The sequence below is a fragment of the Gobio gobio genome, assembly GCF_949357685.1.
Source record: "Gobio gobio genome assembly, chromosome: 22".
NCBI lineage: Eukaryota > Metazoa > Chordata > Actinopteri > Cypriniformes > Gobionidae > Gobio > Gobio gobio.
In genome coordinates, this window is record NC_137118.1 from 6,346,086 (window position 1) to 6,364,491 (window position 18,406).

General features: G+C 39.1%; 3 protein-coding genes across 4 annotated transcripts in view; 1 reads left to right on the forward strand and 2 right to left on the reverse strand.

Annotated features, from left to right (window-relative positions):
* The window catches only part of dlg2 (discs, large homolog 2), a 394,149-nt gene extending 384,888 nt beyond the window's left edge, over positions 1 to 9,261 (reverse strand). Inside the window, exons 1-2 of the mRNA XM_079804836.1 lie at positions 9,025 to 9,261; positions 4,844 to 4,975 (exon numbers count right to left, since the gene is read on the reverse strand). Coding sequence (XP_079660962.1) covers positions 4,844 to 4,975; positions 9,025 to 9,043 — 151 coding nt within the window. The 5' untranslated portion in view covers positions 9,044 to 9,261. The remainder of the gene's footprint in view (positions 1 to 4,843; positions 4,976 to 9,024) is intronic.
* Positions 9,262 to 10,401: 1,140 nt separating this feature from the next.
* On the forward strand, positions 10,402 to 13,649 carry tmem126a (transmembrane protein 126A). Of its 2 annotated transcripts, none has more exons than XM_079804408.1 (5): positions 10,402 to 10,507; positions 10,964 to 11,082; positions 11,158 to 11,351; positions 12,201 to 12,315; positions 12,400 to 13,649. In XM_079804408.1, exons 2-5 carry the CDS (start codon positions 10,970 to 10,972, stop codon positions 12,590 to 12,592), a joined length of 615 nt encoding a protein of 204 aa, XP_079660534.1. In that variant the 5' UTR covers positions 10,402 to 10,507; positions 10,964 to 10,969; the 3' UTR covers positions 12,593 to 13,649. The 2 variants fall into 2 exon arrangements, with proteins under 2 accessions (XP_079660534.1, XP_079660535.1); XM_079804409.1 differs by having other exon boundaries at positions 10,419 to 10,678.
* A 1-nt stretch (position 13,650) lies between these two features.
* crebzf (CREB/ATF bZIP transcription factor) lies at positions 13,651 to 18,270 on the reverse strand. Its single transcript, XM_079804407.1, has 4 exons — positions 18,105 to 18,270; positions 16,695 to 17,484; positions 16,440 to 16,512; positions 13,651 to 15,941 (listed from the first exon to the last, which is right to left on the reverse strand). The coding sequence occupies exons 2-4, from the start codon at positions 17,450 to 17,452 to the stop codon at positions 15,858 to 15,860; spliced, it is 915 nt and encodes a 304-aa protein (XP_079660533.1). The 5' UTR covers positions 17,453 to 17,484; positions 18,105 to 18,270; the 3' UTR covers positions 13,651 to 15,857.
* Between the last annotated feature and the right edge of the window lie 136 nt (positions 18,271 to 18,406).

The following is an 18,406-nucleotide window of genomic DNA, read 5'->3' on the forward strand; positions in this document are numbered from 1 at the left end:
GGCTCTGCACCAATTTACCTTAACTCGCTTGTTCAGACATACACACCCTCCAGGAGTTTGCGTTCTACCAGTGAACGACGCCTTGTGGTGCCATACCAGAGAGGCATGAAATCACTGTCACGGACCTTTTCCTGGACTGCCCCCACCTGGTGGAATGACCTGCCTATCTCAATTCGAGCAGCCGAGTCTGTAGCCATTTTCAAAAAACATCTAAAGACGCATCTCTTCCAGCAGCACCTGACCAATCAAGAATAGCACTTAACATTCTATTCATTTTTCTGTCTGTCTAATTTATTTAAAAAAATAAAAAATAAAAAATAAAAAAAAATCCTGTGTGTTCTGTGTTAGATTAACTGAGACTTGTTACAGCACTTGCATACTGTAGCCTCTGACTGTTGTAGTTGCTTCTATTGCTCTCATTTGTAAGTCGCTTTGGATAAAAGCGTCTGCTAAATGACTAAATGTAAATGTAAATGTAAATATCATTTAAAATAGTTTGAAATAGTGCTAAAAAGGCAAACGTATTTTTCCTTATATGTACAGTAGGCTATATACATATGAATTGATACTAAATCAAGATCGAAATAAATCGATATTTGTGCTAATCACCAACCCCAAATTCCCCGCCCACCACCACAAATTGGTTTCTAATCTGTGAGAAACACTGAACACTACTAATTTATTTTATCACCTGCGCAAGAACCACGAAAAAGAATACAGAGAGAGTCAACGAGCAAAAACTGTAAAAGCAGCGTCGAGTGGTGGCATAAGCGCTCAAAACAAACTCCAGACACAAACGCTGCAACAGGCTTTTTTGCTCTATAAGAATACTACGTGGAAACATCTTTACACCTACATGATGCTGCAAGAGAAGTCTGGGTGGTGTTACTGTTAAAAGTTGGCTGCTGCTATATGTTGAAATATTTTAGTGGCAGGTGTTAACTTTACCAACAGTCTTGCTTGAAAAAAAGGTTCTAAATAAAATAAAAATGTAGTCCATACTACCTTTATTTGTTTTGTATATCATTTCAAACTGTATTTCCACATTGCAATTTTGTATAGACTATTCATAAACTGAATTAACAGAAAAATTGCTATATCGTTATGTATATCGTTATCGGGATATCAAATGAGCTATATCGGGATATGAAATTTTGGCCATATCGCCCAGCCCTAGCTTTAGCTTATATACTGTACTGTAGAACACAGTGACAAAATGTCAAGAGTGTGCGTGATGGATGCGGTGCGCGCGTGGACCGCTCGAGCTCCTCTCGTTCGTTTCCTGACGTGAGAAAGACAAAAGGGGAAAAAACGACAGAAGAAAAACGGGTTCGTGTCGGAGGAGTGTCGAGGCCCGTTCGGTTCCGTGAGCGGGAGACGCGGGTCGGTGCAGCGGAGCGCGGGACTCGAGCCCGGGGAGATCAGACGGGCCTATCCGGTGAACACATCCCGTTATCAGACATCTGTGCTGCTTTAGTGTGGCGTTGTGTGTGTTTCCAGCATCAGTCCGGCTGTGTGTGTGTGTGTGTGTGTGTGTGTGTGTGTGTGTGTGTGTGTGTGTGTGATCCGCTCATCGCGTCCTCAGGATCGCCTTTATTCCCGCGAATGTGCGTCGCGCTCGATGTGTGTTGCGCTCGCTCATCTGACGCGCTCATAAATCTGCGGATTGAAGGTGTTTATTCAGTGTTTGTGCGCGAATCTGAGCCATGCTAACGCGCTAATGCTAATGTGCCTGAGCTCCAGAAGTCAGGTTTCAGGTTTAGATAAATAAAAAAATCGATTTTTGAAAATTTAATTATCGATTCATACTCGTCCATTACATACTCGCGATTAATCGATAATCGATTTTTGTCACCACCCCTACTAGCCATCAGAACCGAACCGAACCGAAAACCGTGGTTAAAAACCGAGGTATGTATTGAACCGTGGACTAACTGTATTGTTGCATCCCTAGCACGCACGGAGTTGAGAATGGTATGTATGGACTTATCTAACTCTGGGGGATACGGTGAATAAGCTAAAGTCCCAAAAAGTCGGCGTGTTCCTTTAAAGCTTGCATCACCGTACTTCTACCAAGTACCATTTAAAGCAAAAGATGTGATTTTGACAAAAATCAAGGCATGAATGGTACCCTATACATTCATGAAACTCAACAATATAAAAAAAGCAATTCGTACAATAAGATGCTTCATGATGTTACATTTCTCAAAAGAGAGCAAAGGCACCCAGCTACGACATCAAAACTGGTTAGAAAAGACAGGCTGCGTTCTGAATTTCTTTGCTAATTGATTGAATGACCCTTTGCTTTAGACCAGAATAAAGATCGACATCCCGGTGAAAATGTTAACAGACTGTGACAGCACAGTGGTCCATCTCATTACAGAAATTATGATTAGACGTTATATCATAGAATCATCCATTGTACATTCTATATTCAGCTAACGGAGTGTCTAAACATTTAATAACATGCTAAGAGGAAATCATGGAAGTCAAAACCACCAATCTTTAGAGCTCACTAATGCATTCTAAAAGCACATGAGAGCATTTGTCCTTCCGCTTTATTTGACCTTGAGTATGAATAAATGAGTTAAACCAATCAAGATTCATAACCAATCTGATTCTCTATACACAGAAGACAAAAGCTTGTGGAGATTTGGGGCTTAGGAGGAACCCATTTAAAATACCAGAGGCATAGGGAAGCATCTCCTGCCACATCAGCAAGGTTAAAAATATCTTTATTTCAGAAAAAAAAAGCCCTAAAGCGGCAGAATGTGCCCACTGCTTAAGAATGAACTATGAGCAAATGTCACTTCAGCAGACAAAGCACATGCAATCTTAATGGAACAAATAATAGAAATAGAAACCTTGACCTTAAGACTTAAAAACAGTGTTTTAAAGTGCCCCTATTATGCTATTTTAGAGGTTCCTAATTTTGTATTGGAGGTCTCCTACAACAGATTCACATGCATCCAAGGTCAAAAAAGACGATCATGTTCTTATAGTATACATTGCAAATCACCTAATTTCTCAAACAGTCCGAAAACGGTACCACCGGTCTACTCTGCTCTGATTAGTCAGACAGCCAATTTGCGATTGTAGCGATTGGTATACCTCTCACAGCATGTGTCGGAAACGACAAACTATTATCTGAATTTTAAGTCCAATTCGAGTCAAACAGCGCCTTGTCGACAAGACGAACCAAACTCTTCCGGGACTCAGCTCAGGGCTTATAAAAGGAGTGTTCTTTACTTTCTTTGAGTAATTCAATCACAAGGTAAAGAAAAGTTTTTGTTTTTCATGAGACTTCCAACTTTTCCATTAGGGAGTAAAACTGGCTAATAAGTCAATAAGTGCTCCTCTGCCACCATCTACTGGTTATAATGGTAATTTCATGAAAGTATTTGTTTGCTACAAAGTTAGTTTGCTTTTCTTCTTTTTTTTTACAAATCATCACATTAAAATTAGATAATATTTTAAGCTTTGAAGTGCTAGAAAAAGTGTGAATCACTTGAAATCCATTGAAAAGTCCTTGAATTTCACTCTCCAAAGGTTGTATGAAACCTGAGATGAATAATGTAAAACAAAAACATTTGACTATTTCTGCCAAAATACCATGGTTACAGTTAGCGTTGCTACATTCATGCAATTCATACAATCCATGGTGAATATTGGTGATTTATGGATTGAAAAGATTTCTATAGCTTGTTCGTTCACGGCACAATGTTTCTCCTGGTTTCCAAGTCGGCACCGTTTGATATGATATGGTTATAACTGAGAATTCTGCGCTGAATTTTAATGTTTCTCACTATATCTTGCAGCCATCTTTATTAACTCTTTCGCCACCAAACACAGAATTTTTTGTTATTTGTGAGAAAACTCTTCCCTGCCAAACACGTAATTTTCCGTGTTTTCACTGTTAGACACTAGGGGGCGCTATTACGCATCTTCTGAATGAGTACAGAATCTCCTGATTAAAACACAAGCGAGGAAGACGCAAAAAAACAAGCGATCGTATGTAAGCAGATGTAAAATAACGTGATCAGCAACAGATTTAAAAGAAGAGGGTCTGCTCTTTCTTTTGATATATTGCATGCTCTGATATTCATACAACAAAATATTCTATGGGCCATTACATTTTTGTGAAAATGATCAAAAACCCTGGCGGTGGCTGACAACTTTTTTTTTTTTTAAACGCTGGCGGGGAAAGAGTTAATACAGCAGCGAATTCAAACACTTTCTCACTGGATCTCCCAGCGCTGTGTAGTAAGGGTGCTGCATGCTGGAGATTGGCCCGTGAGTAAACCTGTGAACTCAAACGAGTTGTTTGCCACTTGATGTTTCTCATATGCAACAGAAATGGCAGCTTTTATCATTTGGTGGCACAAGTATGACCAAAATGTAGTCGCACCAGCAGGAAAAAAGGTTGCAGTCTGGAGCCCTGCCCCAGCTATAACTGCATTGTTTGAGGGCGGGTCAAAGTAGACTTCATTCGCGGACAGCCAATGTTTCTCATTTCAGCGGTTCAGAATCAATTCTTTCTTTCAGGAGACAATAGATTTATTTGTCATGCACTTCGATCTTCAAAACATTGCAGACCTTTTACATTCACAAACAGCTACAATACACACTGCATAAAAGGTAATATTCGAAAAAGCATAATAGGGGCACTTTAAATAAGAACAATTTGAACACTCTAGATGTGAATTAAATGTGAATGTGAAAGTAAATATCCCAATTTGAGGAATGCTGCTCAACCAATCAAGTGCACCTTGTCTTGTTTTCGTTGACCTATTTTGCTATAAAAGAAAAAATTGCACAACATTTTTCTGAAATATAGACTTACCTATGAGAGCCTGAAAAAGACTGCTTTTAAAAATGCCCATGACCCTTAAGATGGCAGTTTTGAGCTGTTGTTCCTCTGGTTTCTTCAGTTTGGAGCAGTAGTCCTCCATGAGGCTTATTGCCCTGGCTGTGTCTGCAAGACAGAATAGAATAAAATGTCATGCTACTGGCCTTTTTTTTTATGCAACTATATAAAATGTTTTATTATTATTGAATACATTTATTTTTATATAAAGGTTGTTGACTGCTGGCTCACACATAAAAAAATGCATGAAATCAAAACTGACCCTCTTTATTTAATGCACATTCCTAGTCAAACTGTGACTGGTTCATCAATGCATGATCCTCTCAGTATGTCAGTTTACGGAAGTAAAATGGTTTGTGAACACAGATTAGCGTTGATTTTAATGACAGTCAAGAGACCCTGATACACTCGTTACTACTGCCACAGATCATCAGCGCGAGTGAGCATGACTCAGTCACTCGTTACAGACAAACACACACTTAAGAAAATCTGCTCACCTCAAATTGCAAAGTATTAGCAGGATTGCCAACTCTCACGCATTTGGCGTGATTGTCACGCTTTCAGGCTCTGTCTCGCGCTCTCACGCTGCCCAACTTAATCTCAAGGCAAATTGCCAAACCTGCTTTTGATATTAAACAAAGTCTACGCTTTTACTTTTTTTTTTTTTTTTTTTTTTAATGCGAAATTCAAACAATAAAAAGCGTTTTGGCGCTAATATGGCATAACAGTTAAAGCCAGAGTGTTGAAAAACGGAGATGCGACGTGCTCTCTCATCTCCGGGCGGCACGCGCGGTCACGTGCTTCACGGAGCTCTCAATACTTCTAGCGCTGTGTCAATACATTTGAATGGCTACACAACAGCTCCACTTTACAGGGGTTTGCAGCAAGTTTTGGTAAACAGTACAGCATAGTGTGGATTGATTATTACGTCAACCATACGGGATTGTTTTATAATGGAGAGTGATGGAGATGCAACAATGTTAACATTAATGTTAATGTTTTCTTGTCTTTAGCCCTCAGGTATTCCTTACTAATTGGTCACACTCATACTCATTGATGGTCAAATGTGACCATACACCTTAACTATTTTTCAATTGAATAAATGTTCTATATTTTAGTTCAATAATATTTATTGAATATTTTGAGATATTTTGGTACTAAGTAGCCTACTATTTGTGCAATAATTATGGTCCATTGATGACCAATTAAAATATTTTTCTTCTAATATTTGTATTATTTATATTACAATTAGTATAGTAATTAAGGTTAAATTAGAGAATTCTTATTCAAAGAGGCAAATTAGAGTCATTTTGTGGCTCGAAAAAGAATAATTTCCATTTCTATTGCCATTACCCACTGGTGCCTTTATGGCTCTTTAATCAATATACATGTATATAATCTAGTTGCTCAAAAAAGTATTGCAGTTTTGCATTTTAATAAATATTTAGATATGCTCAAACACTAGATTTCTTTAAATGCGAAATTTTAAAACGTTAATAACGTACATATCCTTATTTCCTTATATGTACAGTTGGTTATGAATTGATACTGAAATCGAAATACCGTCGTATACCGTCAGCCCCTCAACACCCCCCCCCCCCCCCCCCCCCCACACACACACACACACACACACCACCCACCGCCAATTTGTCGGCATTGACAACTTAAAGCTGTTATTGATGTTAGCATACAAACTACCGGCACATATGGGAAGTTAACTGTCAATTTTGTCACCGCCCCTTTTTAGAGGAAAATAAACTAGACTTCCCATAGACTTCAATACAAAATAGCGGCACAAAACCATGTCCGTACACAGCCGGCAGGTGTGAATAACTTAAGAAATCAGCAATATTAAACATGTCAAGTCATTATATGTCCAGCCTGCCTGCCATAGAGCGTGAAAGATACGTCCACACACTTCATTTTGTCAATTTAAAAAACATGTCCCTTCATTCTCCCAGCGTCAAATTGGTGTAACAACCCCACCCAATGTCCAGAGGTGTCTTACCCGGACATTTACTCATACCTCATCGAGTCACCAGGTAAGCCAGTGAATGATTTAACTTCGCTTTTGAATCATGAAGTACGGATGATGCTATCGGAAGCTAAATCAGGCTAGTTGTATGGCTGGACAGAAAAGTGCACTCAGTACTTTAAATATAAAAGACATAATACATACATTTAAAGATGTTTACTTTCAAAAACAAAGTAAAATCTTTCACTTGTTACACCAATTTGACACTGGGAGAATGAAGGGACATGTTTTTAAATTGACCAAATTAAGTTTGTGGATGTATGTTTCACACTTTTGGCAGGCAGGCTGGACATCTTAGTGATTATCTTAAGTTATTCACGCCTGCCGGCTGTGTACGGACGTTGTTTTGTGCCGCTATTTTGTATTGAATTCTATGGGAAGTCTAGTTTATTTTCCCCTAAAAAGGGGCGGTGACAAAATTGACAGTTAAGTTCCCGGATGTGCCAGTAGTACGTATATTTGACCGGAAGGGTAAAATTTATGGTTATTTTTGTCAGTTACGACTCGTTATCTGCCGGCTTTTCAATACATTTATTTGAATAAATGAATTATAGCATTTATTTGAATGAATGAATTATAGCATTTATTTGAATGAGTGAATAATAGCATTTATTTGAATTGAGAGAGAGAGAAGAGAGAGAGAGAGAGAGAGAGAGAGAGAGAGAGAGAGAGAGAGAGAGAGAGAGAGAGAGAGAGAGAGAGAGAGAGAGAGAGAGACGAAGCGGTGAGTTTAATTAATTCAAAATAGCGATATAACCTCCTCGTTGCAGGGAAATATAATGTAGCGATTGAGTAGCTAAGCTATTTTATTACTAAAAGTCACGGGCAGCGTTTAAAACACGTTTCTGTGTGGGCACTGCGCAATCTCCGTTCTCTGAGTGACGTATCTGTGCGCGTGATTCAATGAAAATAGCTCACTAATTTAAAACGGTGATTAAACTGACTTGGAACTACCTGTGCATTAAACGGTTTTATTAGACACCTTCCAGCCAGTCAGAATCGAGTATTCAGACAGCCCATGGCATAATTCAAACTATAGTCTCAGATAGCCATATCTATAGTCTATCTATAGTCTCAAATATACTTTCTAATCAAACTACCATAAGTGTAATTTGAATGACCTCATATGTCGATATGAGCTGGTGCAAATATATCCACATCACTATGATTAGATGCTTTCTTAGCTTCTGTTTTCTCACCGCTCTCATTTTTTGTTGTTTATTTTATTTGAGAGGATTTATTTGTATGATTTTATTACATATTCATGTAAACCTTGCTCTGCTGAGATGTAGGTTTTTCTAAATTCTAACAAAAAGGGAACTTTGACAGAACTTGAGTATATCGGGCTTGAATTTGAATGTTCACTCTTGTTATGTGTGCGCGAGACTCGCGAGTTGCTGTTCAGTTGCAGTTCACATAATGACCACCAGTGTCACTAATAAACAAGGGTTTCTGAATTCTACACAGCCTCTATAAAGTAAAAAAAAAACTACATTTATAGTATGCATAAAAAGACTCGTCTTACACGCATGTCACTTAACGAGTATCTAAAAACACAGCTGCATTCCAGTCCGAAATATAAATGCAAACCAGCATCCGAGGTCATAGGCGAGTTGGCCATGCTATTTTTACAGACTACAAACTTACAGCAGAGTATAATTACACTATTAGTAAGCCTACATATATAATTACACCGTTTGAAGACCCATATTTAAGGCTTAGGAGGAACAAAAGTCAAAATAAGGATAATAAAAGGCATGGCCACCACAACAGTCCTGCTATGATCATCTTTGTCTTTCACCTGATCAAGTGCTGACATTCTGGATTAGCCTACCCAAGCTGGCATGACCATTTCAACATTTTGCAAATTCTGACAATTGTTAATACTCATGCAGCTTGTACGACCCTTATTGAGAGACATGGAATATTTGTACTTTTAAAATTGTATTTATCACAAAATAATGTTGTCCTCATTCGATTAAAATGGTGAAAAGAAATCAATAAAAGACAATTTATTTGACCCATTCATATACAGTTCACCCTAAAATAAAAATGAGCACACTAACGCAGTCATATGTTTTCACAGTTAGTATGTTTGCATGCATTGATGTTTATTTCTCACCTCGTTTTCTTAAGGGCATAATTACTCCTTTATGTCCTTGTGGGATTTTCACGCATGGAAACAGCAACACAAACTGTCACTTGCTAAAGCAGCAAGTTCCTCCTCGGCTCGTCAATGTAGATAGAAAAGCTCACAGGATTGCCAAGTTAAAGAGGGAGACACGCGCCGAAACATCTTGCAGAAGAAAACACATGCTGAGCGCATGACTGTCGCTCATGAGAAATAAATCCATAATCCGATAGTAAGAGTGGATAGTGATCGAGTGCACCTTGGCATGGATGAGCCCACATGAAAATGTGCCTGAATATGTTCTCGGGATTGAGGATTATTCCACTGGAACAGTCGCACCGACTCCTTAAATGCCTTTGGTGTTTAACTAGCCTACATAAACATAAATCAATCACGCTGTCCATAAAACAACCCATAGATTTAACCCATACAGTCCAAGCGCTGTGACTAACTAAACTAAATCGAACCTCTAGATTTTGCCCCAAAGGGCCATATACATCAAATTAGAACGGCTCTCCAGCACATGGCTCGTCTTTGATAAGACTCAGTCGGTATGTGCTGATCAAGCATTATAGCATCGGATATCTAGCAACAGTTTGACGAACAAATAAACATGACTACATATGCCTGTGTAAGTTTAATGGTGCATGCTTGTAAACAGTTCTTCAAGAACAACTTGTTCTGTAGGCCTACATAGTGATAGAATGGAGTTCGTGTGTTTTACGTTGTATAATCTGATCAGAAAATGATTGAAAATTCAAATTTAAGACTTGCTGCTTGATCTTGATCGGCACAATCCAGTTTCGCATCACTTATTTCAGCCGCGAGACCCGAGCAAAACCATCCCCATGGCATACAGGCAAACTGGTGTGTAAAATTCTGATCTAAAGGTAGAGACGGAAAACAGATTTAACTGAATAAGGCAGGCTCAGGATGTGTTTCCCCCATTAAACAGCAGCCTGTCAGTGCGACGCCTGTCGGAAAACACCTGCAAGTTTCATCCAGCTTTCCGATAACGCATGGCTCCACAATTGCCTCGGTAATTAAGCCAATCTGAGCAAATACATCCCGAAGCTCCCGGTCAAACGTCCCGATGTGCAGTTAAGAACAACTTCGCGTCCTTTCCAGTCATTTTTCCTGTGTATCTTCACGGCATCTTTTGCCAAAGCTGGTTTGCAGACTCTCTCTACGGTGGGTGCAGTATCACCAGCAGCAGCATCATCACCAGTTTCGCCTTAGCAACGAGAGGGTTGACCCGCGGGGATTGACAGGGCGCGTCCTCCAATGGCGTGCGTCCGTTCTGTCAGTTGGCGCACGAACGGACCAATAGGAATTGTCGTATTGTTCCTGGATCTCGGGGTGAGAGTTGACTGGGACATGTGGTTAGACATGGCCGCGCCCTGCTGGCACTGCACCGTGACTGTCGAACAGCGGATGGAAGTAGTTTAGCGCTTATTTAAAAGCTCATTCGTGGGTAAGTAGCAATTCTACAATGCGTACATGCGCTGTTGACCATGTGCAATTGAAGTCGTAAACAAACAGACATGGATACGACTGTATTTGACATTCAGCTACATGTCAACAAAGCAGCTGTCATTGGGTTGAATGAGTTACTACTGGTTTGACCGTCGACGCGTCTCTTACCGTAAGCGCTGCGTTTTTAAAACGCTATATCAAGAAGTTCAGTTTATAAACATGTGTCTAAAATTCTGTAACGGTGAATTTAATAAATATCCAGAGCTAAAAAATAGAAAGCATCCATATTTAATTACCAATTTAAACAAATATCCTTTGTAATAATTCGATTTATTTACAGAAATCATGAAATGTCATGTGAAAGTGGTAGCCTTCACCACAATTTCAGTATGTTCTTGTTAAAAGGTGGTCTGTCTGCTGGGAGTCCATTTGTTATTGAAATATGTCTCTTTAGATCAACATGACGGACAACGCGATGCTTGTGAAAGACACAGGCCAAAGCCAGACAATATCCAGGACAATGTTTATTGAAATGCTGAATAAGAAGTTTGAAAGGCTCCCTGATATCGACAAGTAAGTTTTATATACAATGTCACAACGTAGTCCACTGCATTAGTTAATGAAAGTTACCCGTTTTACCCCCAACAGAAAACTATTTTCATACGGCCCCATATATTTGGCCGGCAACGCTGGATTTGCTGGTTTGGTAGCCAACAGCTTTTTCAGACGTGTACTCAATGTCACCCAAGGACGAATAACTTCCAGTCTTCCCATGGCTGTGCTTCCCTTTCTGACAACTGCAGCTCTGTACACTGCCACCGTCACAAACCCCCTAATGTCAGGTATGGTTGCATTTTTGTACGTCAATTAGCATTAAAAGGCTAGTTCACCCCAAAATGAAAATTGTCATTAGTTACTCAGCCTCATGCTGTTCCAAACCCGTGAGATCTTGGTTCATCTTCTGAACACAAATTAAGATATTTGCTGAAACCCGAGAGGTTTCTGAAACAGCCAGTTAGTAAAGACATTAAACAGTCCATGTGACTACAGTGGTTCAACCTTAATGTTATGAAGCGACGAGAATACTTCTTGTGCGGAAAAAAAAAGACTCTTCAACAATTCCTTCTCTTCTGTGTCAGATACTTTCGGACACAGAAGAGAAGAAATTGTTGAATAAAGTTTGTTTTTTTTGCTAAAAAAAAGCTTGTCGCTTCATAACATTAAAGTTAAATCACTGTAGTCAAATGGACTATTTCAGTGATGTCTTTACTACCTTTCTGGGCCGTGATATTGGTAATAATGTTGAAGTCTATGGGGGTTGCGGTCTAATTTGTGTTCCTGAAGATGAACGACATGAGGGTGAGGAATTAATGACAGATTTTTTGGGGTGAACTAACCCTTTAAGGAGCTTCCACATGACTCGCATCAGCATTAAACCCGGCACTAAAAGTTTAAAGTCTCAAATTTGACTCTTGTTAAAGAGTCAGCAAATCGTCATTTATAAAAACAAATGACGTTATACGAATGCAACAGTATGAAAATCGAATGTTTTTTTTATGTTATTGTTTAATGTCATTTGCATTGTTTGGTGTTTACTTCGTCACTTACCTTTTGTTGACGACCCTACGCCAGTGATGTGAAAGCTCAGAGTCCTTCCGATTGCTTTGCATTGATGAACTTTATTATTCTAGGTGACCTGAACTGCCCAACCTGTACCCTGATAAGAGGGGCTTTGGTGGGTGTGGTTGGAGGTGGCATATATCCTATTTTGTTGGCCTTGCCTGTTAATGCTGGTCTTGCAGCCAGGTTAGTTCTCATTATTATTACATATTTATTTTCTTAGAAATAGATTACAGCAAGTTATGTAACTGATCTCCAATTGTCTTACAGGTATAACAGTGCACCAATGCCAGAGAAGGGCAACATGATGCGCTTCTGGATAAACCTGAGCAAACCCGTTGTACGAAAGATGTATGTTGTTCTACTGCTGCAGGGTTTCTTTGGAACCTACTTGAGCTCGAAGCACTTTGATATCTACCTAAAAATTCTGAAAATACCCGATTCTGAAGAGCTTTGTGGTTAGCAGTTACTGTTGATATTTGACATTCTAAATCTTTGTTAAAAATGAACCACGCTCATCCAATACAATGACCCGGCCAGATGTGTTCTTGTTTTTTGATGTCTTTTCCCACAAAAATAAACATAACTGATCAATATATGCGGTCCACTGTACATTTGTATCTGATCCACAGATAACCTAAATCACTTGTTGAGGTATTTATATGTATTGCAGTTTTTATAACTCTATACCATTCCTTGGAAATAGAGCCGCACAATTCTAGATACATTTAAATTCACTATTTTTCTTTCAAACAGAGATCACGTTTCAGAACAGACTTCTACAAAAACAACGTAATTTACTTAGGGTTCTAACAAAACATTAATTGCTGCAGTCTATTTAAAATGTATAATTAATCTTAATGAATTATAAATAAATAAAAAATTGGGTTAAATTAATAATTCAATGACTCCGTCATAAATACTTAACTGGTTTCATTACTGGATGAATCAGCGTTTCTGAAACAATCTCTTGAATGAATGATTCAATGACAAATACTTTTAATAGTCGCTTGCCGCCACCTGGTGATGTAACGATACAATCGTTATTTGTAGCAACATTTTGTGTTCAAAAAGTGATTTCCTCTATTTTGATCTGTAGACATCAGTCTTTATATCTGAAGTTTAAACTTGTACCCAATACTTCTGCGATATGAATATTTGTAACACAGAAATAATGATATTGTGCAGCAGCACCAATGCAGATTTGAATGTTCCGCTGTGATTTTGTCAAAGGTTTAATAGACAATTTTTATTTTATTTTACAATTAATCGGGCAGCACTACTCTTGAATAAAATAAACTGCTTGGATGTAGTTTTACCACAGACACTACAAAACCTCAACTAAAGCTTTACTTCACAATTTGTGTTCGTGTCAAATGTGAAAAATAAAACAAAGTGGATAAAAAGTGGTGTAAACAAATGCCTTTTGCCAACCTAGAACTTATAAGTGATCAAATTGAAAGCATTCGGATCAATAACCAGGTTCTGTCGGCAAGTAATAATAAAAACAATGCACTGAGAAACAAAGCTTATGCATCTTATTTACAACAACACACATTTACTGCCAAAGAAACCTTTCAATGTGCACTATTTCCAATCCCCTACTGCAGCGATCAACCAAAGAGTTCTGAAATGCAAACCGAAAGAAAATTGTGGAGACGACGCATGAATTAGCTTCTAAATCACAACTCAATCCAGTCAATGTTTCAGAACTAGATTTATAGTATATAATTAGATGGGTAAAGAGAAAAGAACTGCACCAATATTAGAGACATCATGACCAAGTAAAAATCTACTTTATGTGGACATTTTTCAGAAACATTAAATTCTTAAATGTTATGATCACTGAAGTCTTCTTATGCAAGCGGTTACAAGAGCAAAAAATATATATATATTTCTAAATTCAAAACAACAGTGATGGCATTAAGACGAGTAAGAGCCATTATACTGTGTTGAATGTTTGTTGTAATTCCATTGTTTGACACTGGGTGTAGTGTGGGTCAAATTACTAGGCAGCCAGAGATTAAGAGAAGTCAGGTGTAACTATTTTTGAACATGTCAGGACATGTGCATGCAGAGACAAGCTTGTGGGATTATGCGTTTGTGCATCAGAACTAGTGTTGTCAAAAGAACCGAGCATGATACCAAGTTGGTAGTGACATTTATAAAATGTGACGCTTTGAGCGCAATCGTAAACACCACTGACTGGCCATTGTGCTCACGCCCTCATCAAATATGTCTGTGATTGGCAAACATGTTGTAAATACACATCCATTACACTTTTCACAGAGCGCTTAGATACACACGTGAGCGTTTGAATGCAGGCGCCTATCAGCCTACCGGTCCACGCTTGCTTGTGCTTTCAGTAGGGCTGTGCGGTATTGAAGAAAAATGCGATATCCTTGTTAAATAATGCGATATGCGGTACGATATTGCTTTAAGTGTGTAAAATCTATTTCTTTCCCCAACTGATATCATAACCGACTGTGTTTACATGAATACTCATCAAGACAGCCATTTTGACATAACTGTGTGTGTGTTTGACATGAGTGTGTAACAAGACACGAAAAAAAGAACGGCTTGTGCGCATGTTTCGGTGTGTGTGTGTAAGACAGCACGAGACTGCAAGGAGTTGTTTTTCGCAAGTTATTGCGTTTAATAACTCTTTTTAACGTCAAGCAAGTCGCATAAGTCAGTCATGTGCCCAGTCTATTCTCTGCTATATGCGTCAACCTAAAACACACTTTTCACAATGTTGAAGTAGCCTATTAAAATCATTCAAATATTGCGTGCCCTTGCGATATTTCTAAATATTGCGCAGCCCTAGCTTTCAGATGCTCCCGCTTTCAAACGCTCCTGTGCGTTGATCGTTGTAGCCAATCAGACACATCCGAGGAGCGCATGAGCACAATGGTCAGTCAGGGGTGTTTATGATTCGAGACAGTGCTCAAAACGTCACTTTTTTTAAATTTCAGTACAAACTTGGTACCGGGGTCGGTACTTTTGACAACACTAATCGGAGTTTGTTTGGATCTCGCACGTCAGAAACAACCCTACAAGATGGTTATTTGTCCCTTCAAGATGTTTGATCTAGTCACACTGACAGGTGATATGCATTTCCAGTGATAAGTAACAGGAACTGCAGGGTTATACATTTCAGAACTGCTTAAGTTGATCCGCATTACTAAAGAGCCCCAGCCGTTAGTTCGATGTCACTGAATTATCAGAGAATTTTGTGGTATACACCTTATGGGGAGAAACCACCACCACTCTTTATCCACCTTGAAGAGAGGCAAGAAAGGCTCTTGTAGAGAGCGAAGAAAGTGCTGTCTAAAAAGAGAAGGAGAGCGTAGTTAATATCTTAATAGGACACAAAGCATTTTGCATGTACTCAAAAGAAAATTTATTACATTTCAGCACAGTTGCAGCCATGTGCCTGCACAGTCTTTGGATCTCAATTACATCTCACATATAGATGACTTATTCAGAAATCAAAACCCTTCAAAACATACCATCTCTCTTCATCTGGACAACTGTCAAATAAAGTCCAAGTGCTTTAACAAATCAAGATGAAACACATGGATGTGACACAGATGTTCAATGTCTTGTAAGCAAACATTAGCACAAAACAGAAGTTTAAACACTCATTTAGATGCTAAATGAGCACAACAGCATCTGACATCTTTAGGGGTGTGATAGAGTCAGTAAAAGCTGTAACTTACACGGTTTTATGTACTACCTTTTTTAAATTTACCAGGCCATGATGCAAGCCGCTGGTCCCGACTCTTCAGCTTTCCCCACAGCAAAATCCACTTTAGCATAAAAAAAAATAAGGGTTCTACATGAAAAACATTCTTTAGAAATATAGCGATATTTCAGAAAGGGCTCATCTGTTTTCAGCAAAATACAAGCTTGCAAGTACAAACTTGTGTCGAATCGACAATATATCAGCACGGAGTAATCGTGTGCTTTATTACCGGATTAAGCGGAAGCCCTTTGTGAAACATCGCCCATTTACATTTCTTTTAAACAATATTGTAGTCCACTTAATTCCCTCAAAGTCTACTTTAACTGAAATTACATACTACAGTTATGTAATCCAATAGACATCCTAAATATGCAACTCAAAACACAATACTGAATTTCTTTGTGTAGATTATCTGCAATGCTTTAAACGTATACCAAATGAAAATGAAAAATAAAACTTAAATGTATATTAACAGTTCATATTGTGCCGTGAACTGGCAAAAAGCACTCTTCATCTTAGGAGTTAACCAGTTCTGTGCGGTCTTCTATATCTTGATCCTTACCATGGATTTCAGCAGGCATGGATGTTCTGTGACCCACTCGTCCAGCATGGCGGACCAAGCACCTAGAAGAAAACTGTCAACAAGTTTAGCAGTAACTTGTATTGAAAGCAGGTTCAATAGACATGCCATTCAAGCTCTGCACACATTTTAAACAGTTAACTCTATCTTTGACTACTGTCGTCATGTCCCCACATTTACACCTTGTGCAAAGTTCAGTCTCGGGAAACGTTGAAAAGGTAAAATACTTGACCCTACATTTTATGCGACAAGCTTGAACTCTCAGCACACTTGGTGCAGAATTCCACCGAGACGTGGTCTTTGTCCACATGCAGGCAGACACCGCCTGCTGTCTCTTTGTCTTCCACCTTCACCCTCTTCCTCGGCATGGCATAATCGTGGTCGTTCTCGTTGGATTCCTGGAAAAGCGAGGTAGAGAATTTCATGCCGTTCACACCGCTCAATCTAGACAACAGCTGAGCCAGCATGCTCTCATTGGCCAACACGGCTCTCAAGTACCTAGTTTCATTCTCCAACTCTTCCACTCGCTTGTTGAGATTCCCATTTTCCTGCTTGAGGACGCGGTTTTCCGTTGCCAAAGAGCCAACTCTATGCTCCAAGCTGCTGACGTATTCTTTCTTCTTCAGTCGGTTCATCCTTGCGGCGATGGCGTTCTTGTTGATGAGCCGACCGGAGACGTCTTGCAGTTTTGACCTCTGGACCGCACCTCTGCTGCGGGATACGGGAACGTCAAGCACCATACTTTGGCTCATCTCATCGTTGGTCTGTGATTCTAAGTTGCCAAAAACATCCATCACATCGTTGTCCAGGTCCCAGTTGAACTCGGAGCTAAGCAGGTCATCCAGGCCCCATTCGTTGGTGTCACTTTCTGGAGAAGTGTGCGTGTTCGTTTCACTTGTATTACTGGTTTTCGAAGCGCCATCACTCTCGTGGGAGGTACTTGAAGATGTCACATCATCGTTAAGGCTGTTTCTTCCTCTTTTTCTGGTGATCATGGCCGTGTTTCGGGATATGAATTAAGGAAACTCTATAGAAAAAACAAACAAGATATATAATGCCATTAACAGGAAATAAATAACAGTTAACTTGCACAACACAATATTTTTTATAAAATCAATATATTACGCACAATGTTCTTGTCGTTTGACTTTTACTCGGAACACACACCACAAATGCATTAATTTAAACAGAATGGCGGCATCATTCGCATTTATTTTGGGAAAAAAGCGAAAAAGTGATTGCTAACGGGCAATCCACCACATATTTCCTTCAATGTTCGACTAAACAAATCGAGTTTGAAACAACACGAGGATTTGTAAAATATTTTTTGCTTTAATTCGCTAATCTTTAGCCTAAAGGATCGCATGAGGGTAATGAAAATACGCACACAACAGATCGCTGTCGCTATTAGCAAACAACATCCAACAAAACATCGAGATTTGGGAATTTTTATCAAGTACGTTTAAGTCAATGCATCCTCCTAAGTTTAATATAATAATCGACACATGAACAACCTCTTAATATTGATTACAATGTTCGTAGTGGTTGTGGTTAGCAGGCCGCGGTCCGCGCGCCTTGTCTGGGTGACAAAGCGCTTTCCTCAAGCAAAGAAAACAAATATCTCCGTTTATAACTGAAGCAACTTACCTTAAATTGTATGTTGATGTGTTGTTACGATGATTGGTTGAGGGGGAGAAAATCCAAGAAAAAAGATTTAACAGGATAAGAAACTTATTAAAGATCAGACGTAGTAAAGACGGAGTAGATGCAACGCACTTGCGACGACACTCGGAGGAACTAAAATGGCGAATCCAAAGATATCGCGACACTTCCCGTAAACATGGCGAATCCAAAGATATCGCGATACTTCCCGTAAACATGGGTTCACATAGGAGGAGCCAGGGAGGAGCAACGATGGTTTTGTAGTTTGTTTAGTTTTTTCCACAATC